Source organism: Pelmatolapia mariae, linkage group LG16_19 (assembly GCF_036321145.2).
Source record: "Pelmatolapia mariae isolate MD_Pm_ZW linkage group LG16_19, Pm_UMD_F_2, whole genome shotgun sequence".
Taxonomy (NCBI): domain Eukaryota; kingdom Metazoa; phylum Chordata; class Actinopteri; order Cichliformes; family Cichlidae; genus Pelmatolapia; species Pelmatolapia mariae.
This window is the reverse complement of record NC_086241.1, coordinates 32973813-32997783: the sequence shown is the minus strand read 5'-3', so window position 1 is coordinate 32997783 and position 23971 is coordinate 32973813. Positions and strand designations below refer to the sequence as shown.

The following is a 23971-nucleotide window of genomic DNA, read 5'->3' as shown; positions in this document are numbered from 1 at the left end:
CCCAAAGGACAGGCCAAACTAACAGCTCTACATTCGCTCCTTTCCAAAACTTCACCTCTGAAATGAAACACCAGTAATATGACGGTCATCATCAGGGGCCCCAGTGTCACAAACTACTAAGTTGTCTCTGATTTCCTCATTAATGAGGAAGAAACTATTGATTTTTAAATGCTGATTTAAGCTCTCAGAAAATTAAGTTCCTGTGTTTAACGTCTTTCTTCCACCGGCAGACATTCATGAGGAGCCTCTCTGCAGGCTGGACTCACCGTAAGGCTTTAGTCTACACATTTACTGCACTGTATACAGGAATACACTCTAGCATAGAGAAAATCCTCCAGTCTAATCTGTTGCTTTACACACCCAGGTCCAGGTTTTTCTTTTCTTTTCTTTTTCTGTCTGCTATCCTCTGTAATTACTATTTTCAATTCCTTTTCATCTTTGGCAGTGTGTTGGACCCGGGGGATGGGGGGGGTGGGCAGGTGGGTCTCAGATGCGTCCGTTGCCGTGTGTGCTGCTTCGGCGGCCGGACAGGGGGTGGGAGGAGTAGTGCAGCTCAGCTGTGGAGAAATTGGAGGATGAGGAATTGGAGGAAGAAGAGGAGGAGGTGAGTCCACAGGCTTCACAGGCCAGAGCCAGCTGCCTCAGGGCATCCAGAGAATCCATCTTAGCCCCACGTAACAGATCGCTCTGTCCCTGCAGCACAAAGGAAGACGCGTGAGTCTGACTCATACCTGCAAAGTCATGAACTTCAATAAAAGCAAAAGGTAGCATTTAAATGAGTTTTATAGTCTTTTGTTATTAGGGACGGGTGTATGCAGGAGGTGTTAGGGGGAATTCTCCTCGTATGTAAAAAGCTGACATATTCTGCTCATTTCAGGCTCCATATGTTTATTCTTGGTCTCCCCTGTAGCAGCTCTGCACGATCCCAGCTCCAAACAAGATGAATCCTTATTTATCTCGTTCTTGGCGTTGGTTCGGCTCTGTCTAAACCAAGCTGCCTTATGGCTCAGCAGGAGCGAAAATAGGACAGAAGCCTCCTTGCAACAAGGAAAATGTGGAGTGTGCCCAATGATTGCATTCCTTTTTTTAATTCGATGATTGATTGCGCGTAGTCATGCTAAGACACGCCCTCAACCGCATGCTCAACCTCTTGGACCGCTTCGGATTGCAAGGCGATTGCACACAGGTCTCAAAGTGGGAGCAAACCTGTCTACAGTTACAGTCCGACTCAAACTGACTGCAGCCAATTCTTAAACGCAGAGAGATTGTCGACACATTTGTAATTGAGGACTCGACTCAGTTTGTTCTATTCTGGTTCTATTCCTTTATGAAAAGTGTCATGAAACTGATGTCCTGCAGCAACTACAGCAGGGGTGGGCAACTCCAGGCCTCGAGGGCCGGTGTCCTGCAGGTTTTAGATCTCACCCTGGGTCAAAACACCTCAATCAAATGATTAGTTCATTACCAGGCCTCTGGAGAACTTAAAGACATGCTGAGGAGGTCATTTAGCCATTTAAATCAGCTGTGTTGGATCAAGGACACATCTGAAACCTGCAGGACACCGGCCCTCGAGGCCTGGAGTTCCCCACCCCTGAATTACATCATTAATTGTGGAGGAATTGGTGTTTCAAATCTATGAGGTTGTGGCTCAACTTTGAATGTAAATAATGAAAGAGAATTTCTGCTTAACCCTTTATAGACCAACCACTGCCTGACCGAGTGTGATTGTAAAATTAACTCCCTTCCTCTTTCTTTACGTCACCTCTGATTGACATCATGCAGAACCAAGACTGAGCCAAGAGTCTTTGAGGACCTAAGGCCGAGACCGAGCGCGCTGTGAAAAAGCAACAGCAAATTTTGAATTTTTCGTAACATATATACTAGGGGTGCAACGATACTCGTATCGATATTGAACCGTTCGATACAGTGCTTTCGGTTCGGTACGCATGTGTATCGAACAATACAAAATTTTTAATTTATTTTATCAACTTTTCTTCTGACGATGCTGTCTGTGTTGAGAGCTCAGTGGATCTGCGTTCGACTACTCCGCCTAGGCTGCACTGTCGAGCGCAGATCCACTGAGCGCAGCGCAAGCTAGCAAGACAGAAGCTTAGCTCGTTGCAACATGGTAAATTGAACCTCCCCCACCTCATTCAGATCTGGCCTTTGGAACTGTTTTGGTCTTCATGTGAAGTATGACCCTGAAGGTAAGCGCGTCATGGACAAAAGTAAAACAGTATGTCGGATGTGCCACGCAATGCTCAATTACATGGGTGGGAACTAGTGCTTAGCGCAGTTTGCTCGTTAACGTGTTGACGCTGTCCAGCCCCACGCACGGGGCGATCCGCGGTAGCTCGTTAACGGAGATTTGCCGTGTTGTGGCATTAATGTCATTTCAGATTAACGCTGACAGCACTAGTGGGAACACAACGAATATGACTGCACATTTACTCCGACATCATCCTAGTGCAAAGACAAGCGGAAGCAGACAAAAACAACAAGCACGCATGCTACAAACTTTACCCGAGTCATTTAGACAGCCGTTAGCACATGATTCTCCTTATGGGGACCTGATATGTTTAATATGCTGCTGAGAGTATACCCCAGAAGAAGCGTATAGTATAGCTTTTATTTTGGAAAGAGCCATTTCTCTGTAATAAACTCTCTTTTCCAAAGATGAGGGATTTCTCCATGAGATATTTATGTTTTTATTACTTTGTCGTTTCAGCAACATTAAATTTAAAAACTGTACTTTTGAGTTAAAATATATATTTATAATTTTAATAAATGACAAATTAAAAAAGCATGAACATTTTTTTGTATCGAAAAAATATCGAACCGTGACACCAAAGTATCGAACCGAACCGTGAATTTTGTGTATCGTTGCACCCCTAATATATACATACGTGTTCAGTGTATATACACACACTGAACTAATTGCATTGTTACAGGAAATATGTCCTTAAAAAATGTAAAAAAGAAGTCGACATCTAGCCACGATGACCTGGCCCTGATGTTTTTAAACAAGAAAAGTACGGCACAGATATTCTGCATCCATCCAATCCTCATGAGAAGAAGCTGATCCAGGAGCTGAAGCTGCATCTATCTGTGTGCCTGAGCTAAAATAGTATCATTATAGTATAAATAAATAATAATAATAATACTATAAAACAGTATTATTTCCACATCATTGTACATGTATATTTAGTACCAATGCTTGTTCTGAGCTACAAGCGTACTTTCGCCAAATGCCGAGATCTGATTGGTCAGATCTGTTTATTCGTATCCCAAAAAACCGTCAAAAATCAAGCTGAAATAATGCTGAAAATTCTTCCTGTGAAATTACATGCTCGGTGTGAATGGCTGCATTAGGAAGTGAGCCCAGAAATATTTTCAACAAACAAAACATCTGCATGAATTCTACGCGTCCGGTCTGTAAAGGCCTCGTCCAGCCTTAAGTCGGGCTATTGTCACTGTTTGTCTTCTGAAATTACAGATACATTTTTCAGAGTCTGTCCTACAAAATGTTTCTATTTATTTATGTTCTGCCTTCCTTTACCTTAAGTACAGTAATGTTCCAGGTGAAACTTTCCACGGCTTTGTTAAGCTTGCGACCCTTTAGTCCTTCCTTCTCTCCAAGCCGAGAGAAATCCTCATGGAACACCATTCCTGTGAAGCACGAAAGCAGGAGCATTATTGAGGCAGAGCAACTTGGGAATCAGCAAATCAAATTCAGGTGAAATATAGCTGTCAAGCATACGGATGATTTCCCTCAGCTATCCCAGTTGCAGTTACGGGTGTGTTGTCGTATAAACTAGACTGACATGTTTACGTAAAAGCAAAAGCACTGACACATAAAGGTCAATCATCCAAAGGCAAAAACACGCTGGAAAATAAGCTGTTCAGAAAATCCAGTACAAATGTGAGAGAGAACAGCTGACTTATTGTAAACAACATTTCAAACAGAGATACTTTCGTAAATATGTGCCTCAAGGGAACCCAATTTTGAAAAAGTATAAAGAGCTTGTCTTTGGTTTCTTTCTAATCAGACATCCACACTGAGAGTGCTACAACCACCACATGCAAAGCTGTTTACTCGCAGAGCCATTCTCTGAGGAGTCACCCTAATTAAGCTCTACTGTTAGATGTTTCAGTCAGACTTGCTTATTTGATGATTTGTTAGAATTTGGGAATATCCCGTGCTGCAGATCTTTTATTCATGAGACCTGATCAAAACGACACTCACACCAGCCACGCAGCCTTTCATCCATCTCTGCATACTTTACCTTCCCTCTGCACCTGAGCGATCCTCTCCTGTACTGCATCTGCATTCTCGATCAGCTGTTTCTGGGCAGCAATCATCTGAACAAACAGGAAGACAATTTCTATGTTCACTTTTTGGTCCTTTTATATGTTCAAGGTTTATGAAAAATACTATGTCAAGTATGTAGAAGGCAGTACGATATATGGACAAAAGTAATGAATGTTATTGCATCTACTGCAGTGATATGCAGAGGCACCACTGTGTTGAGACTCAAGTACAGACTTTCAGCTTTAATGCAAGAGGTTTTACAAACTGTGTCCCGTCTTCCATTTTCAGAGGTTCAAATTAATTGGACAATTGACTGACAAGTAGTTTTGTGGCCATGTGAGGCCCTTTGCCTCGTATTTCATGCCAAATGAAGTGGACATAATATCTGAAGTTGATTCAAAATGTTCAATTTGTATTTTAAAGCTTGTCACAGTAACATTAATGTCATTTTAAAGGTGATGCCCAAAGAGATGTGAGGGCAGGTGAAGGAGGCCATCATTAGAGACAAAACAAATCTTTCAGAGAGAGAGATTAGGCTAAATCATCAGTGTGGTGCACCAAAAGGTCTAAAGCTGCTTGTAGACAGAATTATTTCCATGGTTGAGAAAAACAACTTCACAACATCGAAGCATTTCACGGGAGGAAACAGAATATTTGACTTCAGGTGGACATTGGCTTTTTCTCCAAGTATTAAAACCTTTTTATATTGAAATTCATGTTAGATTCTCTCATTAATTTTGAACATCTGAAACTGGGGGACTGGGGATAAAATTGGCTGTAATCTTGAAACCGTGCATGTAAAGTCTGAACTTATCACATACTGATTGTTTGATTCACAATCCAATGTGATGATGTACAGAGAAAAAACATTACAAAAATGATCTTTGTCCCAAACTTTATGGATGGCACGAGTTATTTAAGATGAGACCTTGATTGTACCGACCGAATGGTAAAAGGACGTTTGTGCTACAGCGCTGGGGATAAAAGACTAAATGCATGCTGCCAGGTGTAGCAAAATAGCAGTACGATTACCCTGTCTGCACTCAACAAAGTGTCATGAATAACTCTAAGTAACACTTTTTCTCAAATGTGTTTGGGTTTTTCTAAAGCCAGACTGAAATTTAGTTCCCTTCCATTACCTCTAGGAGTCTGTGGAAGTCTTTAAGCGAACCCTTTGCAAGCACATTGGAAGTAAATGAGGGAAAAGTATCATGCTGGATATCTGGACTCATATGGACTGAATAATGTGTTAGGCCACATCGCTTCATGGAAATGAAAATTATCAACTTGCAGAGGGCTGAATTCAAAGACACCCCGAAAAGTGAAAAAATTATGCAGCAGACTAGTTGATTTTGTCAAAATTTCACTATTTTCACCATTTTCACTTAAAATGGTAATTTGTATGGCCCACATGTGGTTGTATGCATGCCTGAAAATATCAGGGCATGCTCCTAACGAGACAACAGATGGTCTCCAGGGGTCTCCTCCCAGATCTGCACCAGGCTGGCCAGTCAATGGAGGAACTCTCACCACATGAGGCCGAGCATTGTTGGAGGAACCCATGCGTCAGCACGGGTTCTGACAATGAGTCCAAGGATTTTATCTGGATATCAAATGTCAGTCAAGGTGCTGTTGCCTAGTGTGTAGAGAACTAAGCAATCCCTCCATGGATATGCCTGCCAAGACCATCACTGACGCACCACCAAACCAGTCATGCTGAACGACATCACAGGCAGGATAATGTTCGAAGCTCCCCCAGACCCTTCCACGTTTGTCACATGTGCTCAGGATGAACCTGCTCTCTGTGAAAGACACAGGGACCCAGTGGTGGACCTGCCAATTCTTGCATTCTATGGCAAATACCAACTGGGCTCCACGGTGCCAGGCGTCGAGTACAGCGCTCACTTAAGAGTGCCTGGGCCTCAGGCCAACCTCTTCAAGTCTGTTTCTGATTGTCATAGCAGGTTTGGCAAACATTGTTCTGCCTGTGACCAAACACTCATACCAGTGGCCAGCTCAAGGTCATTTTGTAGCTCTGGGAGTGCTCTTACTTGTACAAACTAGCAGAATGCTCCAGTTGATGCAATAATACCACTGATCATGGACTATTTACGGAAGAAATTTCACAAACTGACTTTTTGCAGCGGTAGCATCCCAGACTCTTTACAACAATCCATTTATTCATAAATGTTTATAAAGGAAGATTGCATTGCTCAGTGTTTGGCTTTGTGCAGATATAAGGATATAAGGGCCTAAAAACACCTGAATTCAAAGATTAACAGGTGTGGCCCAATATTTTAGTGTAGTGTATTTGAAAATGTGACATATCACATAGTCTGGGCCATTCAAGATCTAACCTGATTTAAATGTGACCATTTTCTTCTTCCAGATACTCTCCTGGGAATCTCAGGGCTACAGATTAAGGTTTTGAATCTCAGGGTTTCCTGGAAGTCCCATTATGACTATTAGGAAACGATGTAAAATAGCACTGTGCACGCTGAACCTCAAAACGTGACAGAGAGCAAAAATAAGCATCTCTTTCAAAACAACCCACATATGTGTGAAGGATCATCGTTGGTGTTGAGAGGCGTGCCTCCAGCTGTTTTCCCCCAAAGGTGGCGCATCAAGTCATGAGTGTGTCCAGGGCCATGCTAATATTATTTGAGACATTCACAAGGTTGTACGCCATGAATTCTTCCCTCAGAGTCACAATGTCCAGGCATCAGTTCTACTGTAATGTCATGAGGGTTCTGAGGGATAGCTTTCAATGTAAATGACCAGAACCTTTTTAGTACTTTGTTCTTGTTCCTTAAGTTTAAAATCAAGTCAAAGTGCAGCTGTTTTTACACACTGGAGGAGATTAAAAATGTAACAGAAAAGAATGGGACTTCCGGAGAGCAATCTAAATATAGTAGAACAAGTCCAGAGATGGAGAGATCAGCTAAATGGGCAACTTATTATTAAGTATTAAAAGCCCCGGTCATCTGAGCCTTTCTGTGTGGAATTTGGATATTCGTCCTACACCTCTCTGAGTGGGCATACTCCAGATTCCTCCCACAGTCTAAAGACATGCATGTAAAATTAACGATAGGTAATAAATTAATAGGCTCTCTTTATACATGGCTAAATCACCTGGTTGGGTACAGATTATGCCCAGAGATTTTGTTTACAAAATGTCTTTCTTTGTTTACAAAATGTAGTATGGATACTCTTTAGGGGGTATATGTTTTATATGTGCAGGGTGTTACGCAGTACGTTAAAAAAAACACTGAATGAAGCAAAAAAGTGTGTTGCATTGACACAGGAATTTGTATGTAATAATTTGGTGATGCAGAAAACGTGTAAATGTTGTCCTTTAATCTGTTGCTAAGCTGGTTTTACACTGCAGGATTTGCAGCTACTAGAACACAGATAAGAAATATTTTTATTGCCAAGAATAACTATTCAGCAAGCAAAAACTAATTTCACTTTGATCTGGTGACAAACTAAAGACGTTTCCACATCTCCTTCATTAGGCTATGGGTTTCCAATCTTTCTGAGCTCCAATGTTCACTGAAGGCTCACTAAACTGGAATTAAAATGAATTTAAATTTTACCACTCAATTCACTAAATCATTAATTTAACAGTTTTTCTGTACCATTAATCTTTTACTTGTAAACCCATGTTGCATGAGATGGTTTTGTGTAGACGAAGAGTCCCATGACATAAATGCATCTCTTTGTATGTGACGATGCACAGAACCTGAAGCAGAAAGCCTCACTTAACTGAGTACACTGTGGTACCCGTTAACTCTGACTGGGGTTTAAGGTTTGTCCAACAGACGCCTGATACTTTTTGTCAATACACAGCTGTGGAAACTTAATGAGCCTTAACCAGAAAGGACTGTGGGTCAACTCCCGTTGCCTCAAATATGCAAATAAATCAAAGTCACTTGACATGAATGTCCTGTTTTCTCCTGACAACTTTGAATAAAAATAGCTTTATCAGAGCTAATGTTAACAAATAACAGCCTACCTGCTAACACAAACTATCACTATCATAATACTATCTGAAGCCACCTTAGTGTGTTTGCTTGTCGTTATGAGGAGTTTAGTTGGTTGTAGACAATTTTCAAATCAGTTAACAAAATAATAATCACCAGTTACAACTAGCAGGCTAACCATAACCGTTATGGTCCTGGGTTGGTGACCCAGTGTTTTCTGAGTTTTGTACTTTTGGGTTTTGGTTTCTTCTCATGGTGTCAAGTTCCTTAGTTTTTTAGTGTTTCTTGAGTTCTAGTTTTAGGGTTTGTTATCTGGCTTCCTTGTGTTCTGCATTTCCTGTTTTATTGTGAAGGTCTGTGTCTTATGCCAGTGTGTTCAGTTTGCATTTCCCCTGTCTCGTCTTCAGTCAATCAGAATCAGCTATGCCTCCCTCTTGTGTGTAGTTTCCTCGTTCCCGTCTGTGTATTAATAGTGTGTGTTCTCTCGTGCTAGTCCGTCTGTGTTTCTTCCCTGCGTTTTCTCCCAGAGTCGTCCGTTCCCAGTTTAGGTTACCTTTAGGTTTTGTTTATATATTGTATATATAACACATACACTAACAGCCAATATAGGTATGGTTAGCTGTAGTTGAACTAAACTGCTGATGTAACATTGGTTGCTTGTCACTTCCAAGTCAACTCTCTCACCATTACACTGACACTCAGGCGTACAGTACATACTCTAATCTCTCAGTTACTTATATACATGATACAAAACTGAGAGCAAAATGACATACAGGCATGTACTGTAGCTTAAATACAAGCAAAATAACTTTTTAACAGAGTACTTAATCTCTTGTGCCAGTGTGTCCTGGGCTGAGACAATGTACAACTTTCTGATCACAGCTTGTGCAGATATGAAATACAACAGAGCTGAAAATATTAGACTATGGTAATGAACTGATCACTCTTAAGTAGGTTTTGAGCAGGTTCCAGCTTCCTTGATGTAAACAGGTACTGTTTTTCTTTGTTTTAAAATAACCTAACCTAATCATTGGGTGAAACAAATGATGACATTTTACATTAAACTTATATAAAATCAAGTAACTTATCCTCGATTTTCTTCTAATTACATCAGTGTTCTGCTGGAACACTCTGGGTCCTGGTATCCCTGTGGATGACACGTACCACCCACTTAAACAGCACTGCAGACCAAGCAGCTTGGGTTAGTACGGCAAAGTTCTGCAACATGGGAACATACTGATGTTACTGCTATCTCTAAATAATGAAGAATTTCCTAAACTAACTATAGCGAGAGTTGTAACTATATTTTCTCATTTAAATTTGTCAAGTGTCAGGTTGCCTTAAATCACTGAAAGAAATAAAAAGGGAAAAAAGGGCTGAATACAGGAAGAGAGAGGGAGCTTTTTGTGTGGTGACTGAGCCCTGTGTGTTTGTGCTCAGAAAGGCTGAAGAGGTGTGATGTTTGATCGGAGATCACACCAACTATGGCATCATGACACTGACCTGCTGGGCTGCATTTGCTGGGTTTTGCCGCAAACATCATCAGCTGCACTCACATACGTAAATAACCACACTGTTCTGAGGTATGTGTAGGAGTAAATAGCTGAGCACTAAAAGAGGCGGGAGAGTCTCGTAATGCAAGAGGAGATTGAGTAGGAGGTGTGTGTGTGTGTGTGTGTGTGTGTGTGTGTGTGTGTGTGTGTACGGGTTCGTACTATCCTGGTGGGGACCAAAATCTGACTTTTACTATCCTGGTGGGGACTTTCTGCACCGTGGGGACCAAAATCCAGGTCCCCTTGGGGTTGAAAGCAATTTTCACACTCAAAATGCGGTTTTACTGTCAGGGTTACAATTAGGTTATGGTTAGGTTTAGGGTAAGGGTTAGGGTTAGGCATTCATTTTTAATGGTTAGGGTTAGGGTAAGGGGCTAGGGAAAGCATTATGTCAATGGGATGTCCCCACGAGGATAGCAAACCAGACTGTGTGTGTGTGTGTGTGTGTGTGTGTGTGTGTGTGTGTGCGTGCATGCTCGTGGGTGACGGTTTCATGCATGTCACCACAGAGCTGCTGTATAATTAATGCCTATAGGCGGTGCAAATGTACGTAAGCAAGGGTCTGCACACTCAGTGATGCAGTGTTAGATGTCTAAAAAAACTTCACAAACTGTGGAAAAGTTTCTGATGCTAAAAGTTTCAGCCAAAGGAGCAAAATTAGCAAAAGCAGCATTATGAGGAGCTCATAAGTGAAACAGAGCTCATGAAGATACATATCGTGGTCTAACTACATATACGTAGGTCTCACAAAGCAGTTAAAATTAGCAATGCAAACACCTAGCATGTCAATGCAATGGGGATCACTAGATGCACGTCTCAGAATAGTCTCATAATCATTATATTTATGATTTCATTGGCTAAATTCACTCTTTCTGATTGGTGCAGATGGTTGTTTTGAAAAACAAAACCCTGAAAATTAGGTTGACATTTGACCTCAATGAAAGCTATGTCTGAGACTGGGAGTGGTTTAACTGACATTCTAGGTGCTGGTGACTGACAAACCACCAGGTGGAAGCTAACCAGGAGCATTATTCAACCCTGAACTTCAGTCCCCAGCTTATGGTTTGATCCAGACCTGGAGATTACTAATGATTATTAGTCTAACCCCCTCTGTGAATCGCTACCTTATCGTGGTGGGGGGGTTTGTGTGTCCCAGGGACAGGGGCGGATCTAGAAGGGTGGCATGGGGTGGCAAGTGCCACCCTAAAATGATCCCTTGCCACCCCAAGTGCCACCCCAGTTTTGCATATGACAGTGTTGTTTATTAAAATAAGATAGCATTAACAGTTTGAGCGTAGTTACAGTCAACAGTGAATATAAATGCTAAAACTGAATATATTGCATAGTGTCCCCCCCTCCACCATTAACAAATGGTTCAGCCCATAGCAGGGACCGGCTTTTTTCTTGTTTTCAGTAGCAAGCGATGCTTATGATTGTGCCAGAGCACATTTTGAACAACACCATGGGAATTTCGGATTTTACACAGGTGGGTGGATGTTACACTCTGTAAATGGAAGGAAGGTGAGTGTTATTAACCCTCCGTGGTCCACGAACACGCTGCACCTCCAAATCACATGACTGATGTAAGCTGACAAAGCAACAAGCTGCAGCCATGCTGAGTCTCTATTTCAGCCCACATTGAAAGTTCGGACTTCAAAGTTTTTAAATTTTAATTACAGGCCAGTAAATCCAGAGTTATGATAATATATATATAAGCCAGGCTTTTTTCTAAATACTGTCGTCACGTTTTTGTGTGTGTGTGTGTGTGTGTGTGTTTTAAGCGTTTTCTTAAGGACAGCGCGAAAACAGTAAAGAAAGGAAAAAAAGCCACCTCTTTCCTATCGGTGGAAAAATGCACCATGTCGACCAATTAAAAAAAAAAGTCAACACGTAGGATTTGGATGTTTAGGAAGAGGGGAAAGTTTTGGGAGTGACGGTAACGGCAGCGAGACAGAGCGAGCGAGTGAGAGAGAGAGAGAGAGCGAGTTAGAGAGAGTTTTTAGATGTGGCCATTTGTGACATTTAGTGTGGAGTTTATACTTAGTGTATTGTGTTGTCTTGTGTAGCTGTTCTGTTGTGTAGTCGTTTTGTTTTGTGTGTCAGTGAGGGCACTAATGAATGTCACTAAGGCACATTTTGGTGGACAAACTTTTTTTTTACTGGCACACATCATTTGTGGGGCATCTTATTGCGAAACCTGATTGTTCTCTCATTTTAGTTTTAGTAATATTTTTAAGTGGTTGTACAAAATGAAAAAACGGCAGGTGTATTGGCTGCATTTTTAGATAAATAGTTGTATATGTTTACAAAATGTACAATTTATATTTGCATTCCAAGTTATAAAAATTTACTCAACATGTCTGTGTTTTTTTACAGTAAAAAATGCTACTAGGATTTTAAGTCCTTTGTGTGATTTCAGATCAGTAATACTAATGCAGTATGTCAGTGAAAAAAACAACTAAATTCAGTTGAGCTGAAAAGAATGATGCCAAACAAGGCAAGGGGAAAAATTAAATGAAACAATTTGAGCGTGAAATACAAACGTAAACTCAAAAGGAGTCAAAAATGGGCAGTTGTATTTCAGACCTCAGTGGATTGATCCAACAAATCATGAAAAATTAGGTTTACATTGTTGTTCATGACAGTGCAGATTTCTGACATTTTGTGTAATTTAAGCATCTAACAACGTGATTTGTTTTCTAACAAAAAACAGTGTGAAACTTAAGTTAGACTTGTGTTTGTAAATGAAGCGCCCCATGTTGTGTAGCTTTCTGGATTTTATACTTATTGGGCTACATATTTATTTATTATACAGGCTATACAGTACATAACATCAGAACTCACATGTTTTATGTAACTAAAGTGTTTAATTATGTGGGCTACAGAGAATAATTAAGTTATAGAAAATATTTATATGAAAAACGTGTATACTTACCGCATTTGAATCATTTTAACCATATGTAACCACCTGCATATGTGTTTTGGGGGGGGGGGCCTATGATTTTGCCACCCCATTTGATTTCTTTGCCACCCTCATGCCCTACTATCCTGAAGGCTCTGGATGTTGTAGGGCTGTCCTGGTTGACAAGCCTTTACAATGTTTCGTGGAGATCAGGGGGGCACCTCTGGATTGGCAAACCGGGGTGGTGGTTCCCATCTTTAAGAAAGGGGACCGGAGGGTGTGTTCCAACTACAGGGGCATCACACTTCAATCCTTATACAACCGTTGCAAGAGCTTGGTCCGCATAGCCGGCAACAAGTCAGACTCATTCCCGGTGGGTGATGGGCTCCGCCAGGGCTGCCATTTGTCACCGATTCTGTTCATAATTTTTATGGACAGAATTTCTAGGCGTAGCCAAGTGGCGGAGGGCTTTCACTTGGGTGGTCTCAGGATCTCATCTCTGCTTTTTGCAGATGATGTGGCTCTGTTGGCTTCATCAGGTGATGGCCTCCAGCTCGCACTGCAACATTTCGCAGCCAAGTGTGAAGCAGTGAAAATGAGAATCAGCACCTCCAAATCTGAGGCCATGGTCCTCAGCCGGAAAAGGGTGGAGTGCCCACTCCGGGTCAGGGACGAGTTCTTGTCCCAAGTGGAGGAGTTTAAGTATCTCAGGGTCTTGTTCACGAGTGACGGGAGAAGGGAGACGGATTGGTGCTGTGGCTGCAGTGATGTGGACGCTGCACCGGTCCGTCATAGTGAAGAGAGAGCTGAGTGTAAAGCCCTATAAGCCCCCAAGTGAGTTCATGTTTTTTTGGCATATTTATCACACTTCCATGCTTCAGCTCATTAAACTAATTTTAATATTGGACCACAATAATCCAAGAAAATGCAAAATCCAGTTTTAAATAATGATTGCCTTTGTTAAAAGACCACGTGAAATAGTAATGCCCCCTAAACCTAATAACTGGTTGTGGTGGAATTTTGGCCCACTCTTTTGCAGAGGATTGTCTTAATTCGTCTGTTTAAGCGCCTTAAGATCAGAATAAACGGTGAGTCTGGACTTGATTTGTTTTGTTTTGGGGGGTTTTTGAGCCATCGAGAGGTGGACTTGCTGGTTTGTTTCAGACCTTTCTCCTGCTGCATAACATAAGCATGCATGAGCATCAGGGCATGAAATGACTGGGAATTCTCCTTCCGGATTTTCTAGTAGAGAGCAGAATTCATGTTTGGGCAAAGTGTGACAAATATGCAAAAAACTAAGAAATCAGGAAAAAGGGCAAATACTTTTTGACTCATGACCTCCAGCTTGCAGCAAAAACGTAGGTTACACCACTATGACGAGTGCAAGCTGATGGTCTAAAAATACAAATAAGTGTTGCATCATAAACAGGATTGGCCAGTTACAATCATTTTCCTAGAGCAACTATGATGCAGTTCACAGCGATATTTGTCTGTGCAGTTCATCAGAAATTTGTCTTCATGTTTGCACAAGACAGGAATTAATACAACTTTCTTTTTTAAGAAAGCAGTTAGCTCAATAAATGTGTCTTACTGACCGTTTCATAAGCAGCGAGCAGTTTGCGAGTTGGTTCCGAGAGGCCGACCAGGGGCTCCAGACATGGATAGCCATCCTTCAGAACCATGGTGGCCCCCATAGTGCCCTCAGGACTCTGTAGCCTCGTGCCCAAGGTCTGGATGCACTGCTTCAGTTTGGCCACAGTGGGGAGCCCACACTGCTCTTTGAAACTGGCTGTGGTGCTCTGGAAATGGTGTGAAGGTAAACAGACAGAGAAGAGAGGGAAAATAGTGTTAGATCTGATGTACAGTTCCGGCTGTAAGATTAAGCTGGGAAAAGCCAAAAATCATGACACGCCCCGCTCACTTCCCCTCCGTTCCCCTGTCATCTGCTGTATCCATTGTGAATTAAATCAATATGGCACTCACTGCTGCCTTTAATCCAGTGAAATCAGCCTTAGCTTAAGCGCATTTAGCAAAAAAAAGGAGACAATATGGCATAAATCTGGAACAGGAAATCAAAGCAATTAGAGTGTGTGTTGGATGGGGGGATGCAATATCGGGATGGTTCACAGATTTGAGTGTGACAGATTAAAGGACTCATTTGCTGAACTGCCATTCAGGGTCACTTCATAACAAAGGTAAAAGGTTTATTTCTGCATGTATGAGCACTAGAATATAAAGCCTCTGCTGTTGCACTGAATGCCATTTGCCACTTGCCACATCCCCAACTGGACTAGCAATTATCATGCTCCACCTGTGTGTAAGTGCATCCGCATGTCTGTGAATGTGACAGACACAGAGAAGCATGATGAATAATAACTGTGGCAGATGAGCCCACAGCTGGACTCATGGCAGAGCGACAGAGAGAAGCAGGGTGTACAATGAGACTGAAGCAGGAGGATTAAAAGCAGTTTCTGAGTGAGTAAAAAGTGTTTCTGTGTAGCACTCGGTGTGTGTGCGTGGGTTTGTGTGGGAATGTGTCTGACAGACTGACTGGGTGGGATTGGATGATCAATGAGATGGCAGGAAATTTGCTCTCTGCTTTCTACTGAAAAGGATTAACATTTTTCAACCAGAGATTCATTCCAGTTTTTAAATTCACAGACCTACACTACATGGATGAAACTGTGCAGTCACCCAAACATTACACACAAGCAGACATTTCTGTCACATCATAGCAGGAAAATCATGTGTGTGTTCATAATAGCTGCATTTATCGTGGGCACGCTCAATCCTCCATCATTAATGTGGCTGATTGTCCTCCTGGACATTTTTTTAAAAACTGTGGTTGTTCTATTAGGAAGCTGAAGATATTAGAGGATAGTTTGAACCAACAGAAACACGTTGGGACACAACTCTGACATCTGAGAATATTTTAAGTTGATATTGTGAACTTAACAGCAGTTACAAACAGACCTTATATAAAGGATACAGCCGCCATGAAGTCACCTACTGGTTAGTGAAGTGCTTTTGCCATCTCCATCTTGGTATTTTGAAACCAGGTCTAAGCCAATAAACATATCGTAGACTAGGCCCCATCTTAAGAAGCTCATAGTATCATATCACCCCAACAGGGCACTTCATTATCAGCCTGCTGGTTTACTTGTGGTTCCTAGGATATTTAAAAGTGGAATGGGAGGCAGAGCCTTCAGCTTTCAGGCTCCTCTTGTGTGAAACCAGCCTTCAGTTTGGATTCAGGAAACAGACATGCTCTGTAGTTTTAAATCTCTCTAAGTCTTTGGCAACTGGAGGCTTTCAATGATGCACTGAGTGTTTTTTAACTCTGCTTTTAATCATTAGTTGTTACTAATCTCTGACTGTCTTCCATAGTGTATCTTTTGTCTCGTCTTCCACACCTCACCCCAAACCGGTCGTGGCTGATGGCTGCCCCTCCCTGAGCCTGATTCTGACAGAGGTTTCTTCGTGTTCAAAGGGATTTTTTCGTTCCCACTGTCGCCATTTCCATGCTCACAGGGGGTTGTCTAATTTTGTGGGTTTTCTCTGTATTATTGTAGGGTCTTTACCTTACACTATAAAGCTCACTGAGGCAGCTATTGTTGTGATTTGGTGCAATGTAAATAAAACTGAATTGAATTGTTGTAACTAGTGATTAAGACTATAACATCACCTGCTAAGTTTATACTGTAGGTCACACAGCAAAGTAGGCGAGGGCTGTTCGTCCTTAAACTTCTACACAATTGGAAGTCTTTTTGTTTGGCTTCAGACCAAGAAGTTACATCGTTTAGGTCTTTTAAGTCCAATACTGACTCTTTTAACTGCATGGGTGGTCTCCACGAACTCCTGGCTGTATCTTATACAGTACTGCCTATATACTGACTTATCTGTCTTATCCTGCTTTGTGCTTTTAAACATTCCCAGTTAATTTCTTTCTATTTTACATTGTAAAATTATATTTAGCAAGTATTTCATATCAAAACTTTTTAGTGAATGAAAGAAGAAAAGCACAAGTATTTCTGTCCCCTGCCTTCTATTGTACTTTAAAGTTGCTATTCCAGGTCATCTGAATCACGTAGTCAGGTGAATTGATTAAGGCCTGGTGTGGCCACACTTCACTGTGACTCACTAACAGTGCTCAGAGGGACTATGTATTATGTGTGTGAGTATCAGTTTGGACACTACATACGCCTCGTTCGTTTCCAGCACCTGGGCTTTGGCCAGTGTAACTGGGCTGATTCTGGATTATCGTTCACATAAGGTCACGTCATGCCTTCTGGGATTTAGCCTATCATTGGGTCAAACCAGTTTTGGTAAATGGTATAGAGCCGCTACAAGAAAGTCCTAGTTTCAACACATATATGGGTATAAGGTATATATTAACATCACAATATACCTCTCTAAAAACAGATCCAGTGCAAAAAAGGATTCTTTTCACATTGCCCACCCATACATGTTGGTGTTCAGTGATAAGCTGGTGGGAGCTGAGCGACCAGGTTCTATTTTCGCTGGTATTTATAATCCTCCTCCACTCTTCTCACTGACTCCTTTGTCGCTGCCTCCTCCTCCTCCCCCACTCTCTTATTCGCTCTACAGACAAGTCTAATTCTACCTGAGAGTTGAGCTCCAAAAAACTGGACTTCTTACTGCTCACTGAAACCTGGCAGCATGACTCAGATTATGCATCCCTTATTGAGCTGTGCCCGGAGGGTTATTCTTTAATCAGCCAGCCACAGACGTCGGGCTGAGGAGAAGGCCTTGCTGCGGTGTTTCCCAGCCATTCATCCAAAGTCAGTCACTTCTTCTTGTTTGAGCTGCTGCTCTTTAAAGTTCGAGAATTTTATTTAATGCGCTATAGTGTACCGCCGACGTGGTCCAATCAATGTATTTTCAAATAACTTTTTGTCTTTCACCCTGAATCTGTCCAGACTGGTTATTTCTGGTGATTTTAATATTCATATCGATGACGACTCTTTCTGCGAGGAGTTTCATCAACCTTATGAACTCTTTTCATTTTACCCAGCATGTATCTGGCCTCATTTACACAAAGGGACACCCCTCTTTAACCTTGGGCTTTAATATGGATCTTATCTGCCCCTGTTGTTATTTCTAATCATTACTGTGTTGCTTTTAATTTATTGTTATCTCCTGTTAGTGATGTAAATATCTTGACTAACCACTTTAATTACTATTGCCTTTCTATTTTAGACAGCATCTGTCCTTTTTACAAAGAGATCAATATCTGTTTTAAAATCCTCACCGTGGATTAATGGCACTATCCACTCTTTAAAGCGTTCTTGCCGGAAACCTGAACGCTTGTGGAGGAAAAGTCGTTTGCAAGTTCATTTAATTTATGTCAAAGATATTTTGGTGTCTTTTAATAATTCTGTTAGAGAAACGAGGGCTGCCTGTTCTCCAGCTTGGTTTCTAAAAGCACAGGCAATCCTAAGGTTCTGTTTAACACTATTAGTAACATTGTTACCCCTGCTTCACCTGCTGTTCCCATGTCATCTGACATTGACTGTGAAAATTTAAAAAAATCGCTCATATTAGAAATAACATTTCTCTGTCAGCTGTCCATTTCTGCCCCAGCTCAGCTTGTAATTTTAGATCATTTTATACTTGTTTCTCTTCCTGAACTAATCAACCCAGTTGGCTCTGTGAAAGTCTGTTGTTGTTGTTGTTGTTGTTCAGACATTTTACCTGCATCCCTGTTTAAAGATGTTTTTCGCTCCATCGGCCCTCGTATTGTTAATTCCTCTCTGGCCTCGAGTCAAGTGCCGATTTACGTTAAGAATGCGGTTATTCACCCTATACTAAAAAAGCCACACCAGACCCTTCTCTCTTGGGCAGCTATAGACCAATTATTATTGAGAAAAATGTTGCTAAGCAGCTAACTGCTGTTTTAAAGAACATTAACAGACATAGCTCTTCTCTTATCTTTAATGGTGTTTTGGTGCAAAGTGACACAGGAAACTGTCCTGTCCTCCTTATGTTGGACCTAACCTCAGTCTTTGATACAGTTGATCCGCAGATCTTGCTTGACAGGTTGAGGTATTGGGCCGGTATAATGGGATCTGCCTTACAGTGGTTTACTTCATATCTTTCTGATCATTCTTTTTGTGTAGCTACTTCAAATTATAGGTCTTCTTTAAGCCATCTTCATTTTGGTGTACCTCAGGGTTCGGTTTTGGGGCCCTTATTATTTCTGTTTTTTAGCACACTTTGAGCACTTTTAAAGATATCTCATATCACTGCTACGCAGATGATATTCAGTTATACATCCTTTTAAGCCGCATAAGGTATCGAAACTGCATCTCTTACACAAGGATAAAAATTTTCTCCAACTTAATGAGGAAAAAAATGAAATTCTAGTTTTTGCTCCAGAAAAGCATACAACTCTAATAATGGAAACTCTTGATCTATTAGCTTCTTATGTCAAGCCTTTTATCGGGAACCTTGGGGTAAATTATGACTCTGGTTTTACTTTAGATGGTCACATTCAGTCTCTGGTTTGTTCATGTTTTTATCACTTAAAAAGTATTGCTAAGCTAAATAGTATTATCTCAAAAACAGAATTGCAAACTGTTATTCATGCTTTTGTTTTTCAAGACTGGATTACTGTAACTCATTATTCAGCTGCCTAAACAAAGCACCACTGGACTATCTGCAGACTGTACAAACGCTGCTGCCAGACTTTTGACCAAAACACCAACGTTTTCTCACCTCACACCGCTACTCGCCCGGCTCCGTTGGCATTCAGTCCAGAATACATTTCAAGATCTTGGTTCTCACTTACAGGGCTCTGAATGGTCAAGCACCAGCTTACATCAAAGAACTTTTACATCTGTATGTTCCTAGCAGGTCCCTAAGGTGACCAAACCCTGCTATTTGTGCCATGTACGAAGCTGAAAACTAAAGGTGACTAAAGGTGACTAAAGGTGACCGAGCCCTCTCAGTAGTAGCACCAGGACTCTGGAACTCTTTCCTCTTTAGTTTGTGTCTGCAGACATCACAAACCTCTTGAGCTTTTTAAAAATCAATTAAAAACACACCTTTTTACAACTGACTTATTTGATGTACTGATGTCTAATGTTTTTGTTTTCCTTTGCACAGCACTTTGTGATCAATATCTTGAAAGGCACTAAATAAATAAAGTTTTACTATTTACTAATTTCAGAACATTCATAAAATCCTACACCATTCACCCTTTTTAAGCATCCTATCAACATTGGGTCAGTTCACAAGCCTATTTCACCTCTAAGGCCATCCAGTGAACATAATTTTACCAAAGTTTGGATGTCATTTATATATATTCATATAAAAATAAATATTTATATTATTTACATTATATATTTATATATTCATAAATAAAAATTTATATTTGCTTATTTTTCATTTATGAAATGTAAATGAACCTTGGGTCTGTCACAAGCCTGTCGCACATATTATCAAAAGTCAGTCCACATCCAGTCTCACCTGAGCATCCTCCCGCAGGTCCGTCGCTTCTTTGAGAGGGCCACCGGCTGACTTAAAAGTCTCATCCACTACCTTGATACCAGTGTGCCTCAGTGTGACGTACTCTCTCCCCCGTCTCCCCACCCTCCGCACCGAAAGACCTCGCCGCTGGGCCTTCCCGCCTCCTCGTCGGTTGGTGATTGCCACGTGGACAAACAGGCTGGTGTGAGGTAAGGGGTCTCCAGCCAGGCCCAGCAGGGGCACATTACGGTAGCCAGGCTGAAGGCACTCGAAGGCCACGCTGTACTGGCCGATGAAATCATCTCCGATGTAGTCATCATCTAATACCACAAAACGCAGCAAGGCCAGCTCGGGCATATTTACCTGGGGACAGGAAATGAACAAAAGAGATGAAATCCATTCTGCTGTGCACCAGAGCAAAAATAAAACCACGGCCAGTGAACACTTTGCAGAGTACTGACCTACATTAATACAACACACCTCGTCTGCTCAAAAGACTTTCTGGGGGAAAATCTCGGATAATTTAAATGTTATTATTCCAAGTCTAATTCTGGTTATTGCTCCATGCTCTTACTGAAACACAGTTTTATTCATATTTGAGGGAGAGAAGAAGACAAAAAGTTACCTTGGTTTTCAGAGCAGATATCTGCTATGAATTTTTGGTTGAAATGAGATCTGAGATCTGTTTAGGGTCAGGGGTATAGGGTTAATGTTAGATTTAAACCCTTTACATGGAATTTCTACCTATATTGGCATTCCAAATTGGAAACCTTATGACAGAAGATTTCCAAGGCCAAAATGCATGTAACAGATTTTCATTTTCTTGTAATATCTGAAAAACGGCTTGTTTGGCATGTGGCTTCAATGTAACATATGCTAACATTATCCCCTGTGAGGTCTAAGGTCAAAATTGAGTTTTGGGAAATAATGGGAAGTTTTTCATGTGTGCCATCTTCTTTGTTTCCTGGTTGCCAGGACTTGAGAGAACCATTTAATATAAACAAAAACCCTTTTTGAATAGTTTTAGTGTTAGGGCTTGGGTTGGGATTAGGGTCATCATAATTAAGAAACTACTCTCAGAATATTAAAATGTATTAATAATGAATTGAGACAGGATTCACATATTCCCATATCATGCCTGATCCTTCTGACTTCATTGCAGCAAATGTCACTTTAACACCCCACTCACACAATATTCATTCCCAAATTTTGACCTGTAAATTTCCAGATTGTTTTATTCTATTTACCTTAATGTATATAATTCACTCACTTATTGCACATAATGTCCTCTTTGTATATATGTACTTACTTACTGTATATAATGTTTTTCCCTCACTATTTTGCACAGTCGAGGAGCGTATCAGGTCACATTTCACTGCGTGTTATACTTGTATAACTACGTATGTGACAAATAAAAAGATCTTGAATCTTGAATCTAATGTGTTTATTCAATAATGGCATTCCACCAAGATAAGCAAGGCAAGCAGTGTTTGCCTAGTTAAATCTAAAAACATGATCTCTATCCTTTTATCTCAAACACTATAAAGTATTTCACCCATACGCATACATCCTTTACATTACTGCGATCTTATTGCTGTAATAGTAATAAGCTCCACTTTGGTGAGTAGAACAGATGCAGCCATCGATTTCAGATTAGAAATCAGTAATTATGTGAGTGACCAAACGTGCAATGATCAAACAGCTGTTTTGCAAATACAACACCCTCATTTTTAAATAATATTTTTAACTCACTGTAGATATTGACAGCTAGGCATGTCCCCACAGTGCTCAAACCTTTGAATAATAACAATGGCAAAGTGATTTTTTGTTAATAATATACTATTACAGTATACATGTTCTGAAAGTCAAGATTTAGAACATGATGTATTGCTGTAGATTAAGCAAAGTATGAGCCATTTGAAATAAGTACATTCCGTATTTTTTGGATTATAAGGCGCACTGTCGATGAACGGGTCAGTTTTCATACATAAGGCGCATTAAGCGAAACAAAACAGTCAGATAAGTCAAACTTTACTCAACTCATTCTTCTTGCTTCCTCCTCTTCCCTACCATTGATTCATTAATGTTGAATTCTCTCCAGCTGCTCTATTCCTATGTTGTTGCAGTATATTAATGACTAACCTCGTATTGTGGATGGATTATCTCAGTTGTTCTCCTGACTGAAGTTTGGTCCGTTTACAGCATCCTGCCATGCGATTGCATTTGTCCCTAACCATCAGGAACCCTCACATTAATTTATATCCAGTGGAAAAAAGTTAGCGTTCATCCTCCAGCTTCACTGTGTTTATGTTATGCTAACATAGCTGTGTAGCTACCATGTAGCACATCATTATATATCAGCTAGTCCAACTTCAGTAACCCTACAAACGTTACTGCTGTTTAGTTTTCTGTCTTCATTTATGTTGGAAGTGATAGCAGAGCTGTACGTTTTGATTTTTTCAGAAATCTCTCAGTCAGAACATGCTATATCATGTTTAGGTGGAAGCTAGCGAGCTAACTTCCTGCTAACTTCTAACTCTGTTAAATTTAATAAATCCTGTTTTCATGGATGCCTGGATGTTAAACTTAATTGTTGCACCTGGTAAAGCAGCAACGCTGATCATTTTATTAAAGATGAAAGAATTTAGACAGTTTTTAACTCTCAGTGATGCTGCAGTGTTCGTTTGACTTTGGGACCTGAATAGTGATGCGTAGTGATGCGCGAATCATGAACGATTCGTTCAATACTCGAGAATCACTTTACTGACTCATGAATCATGATTCACAAGCCCAACTGACTCACTGACTCATCCCTGTTGCTGTTAGCAGCAATATATCTAGCTTATAATTAAAATTGTGGAGAAAAACACAACATCCAGTATCTTAACAAAAACATTTCTGCTCTGAACTGGAAGAAAAAACCGAGTAGAAGCTCACATCAAGACAATAGCTCCTCGGTTCACAGTAGCATCGCTCTGCTAACATGCTAACAGCACATTTGAGCTACTCACCCCCTCCTTTCCTGTGCTGAATCGTAGAGCCAGCGAGTCACTCAGGACTCGCTAACCCCCTCCCTCCTGTGCTGAATCGTAGAGCCAGCGAGTCACTCAGGACTCGCTAACCCCCTCCCTCCTGTGCTGAATCATAGAGCCAGCGAGTCACTCAGGACTCGCTAACCCCCTCCCTCCTGTGCTGAATCATAGAGCCAGCGAGTCACTCAGGACTCGCTCACCCCCTCCCTCCTGTGCTGAATCGTAGAGCCAGCGAGTCACTCAGGACTCGCTCACCCCCTCCCTCCTGTGCTGAATCGTAGAGCCAGCGAGTCACTCAGGACTCGCTAACCCCCTCCCTCCTGTGCTGAATCATAGAGCGAACGAATCACTCACTCACTCACCCCCTCCCTCCGGGCTCACAGCTTCTTCTTCTTGGTTGGCAACCAATGTTAAGGCGCATTACCGCCCCCTGGCTCACGGCTCAGTGGACATTTAGATGAGAAAATATATACTTGACACATTTAAGGAAAATACTAATAAAATAATGTTCCCTTTAGAAATTTTTTTGCTCTTTTTTGCTTTATAAAATTGTTGTTTTCTTTTAGAATCACTCATCTTAGCAGTAGGATTTACATGAAAAGAGAAAAGAAATTAAGTTTGAGTGAAAATGTACATTTTTTGCACTCTCTGGTCAACTGACTCAGTGAATCAAATGACTCAAAAAACCCGATTCACTT

General features: G+C 41.1%; 1 protein-coding gene across 1 annotated transcript in view; it reads right to left on the bottom strand.

The window, feature by feature from the left end:
- Positions 1–365: 365 nt before the first annotated feature.
- The window catches only part of plcl1 (phospholipase C like 1), a 144776-nt gene continuing 121170 nt past the window's right edge, over positions 366–23971 (bottom strand). Inside the window, exons 8-12 of the mRNA XM_063498311.1 lie at positions 20242–20604; positions 14346–14549; positions 4287–4362; positions 3560–3669; positions 366–693 (exon numbers count right to left, since the gene is read on the bottom strand). Coding sequence (XP_063354381.1) covers positions 487–693; positions 3560–3669; positions 4287–4362; positions 14346–14549; positions 20242–20604 — 960 coding nt within the window. The 3' untranslated portion in view covers positions 366–486. The remainder of the gene's footprint in view (positions 694–3559; positions 3670–4286; positions 4363–14345; positions 14550–20241; positions 20605–23971) is intronic.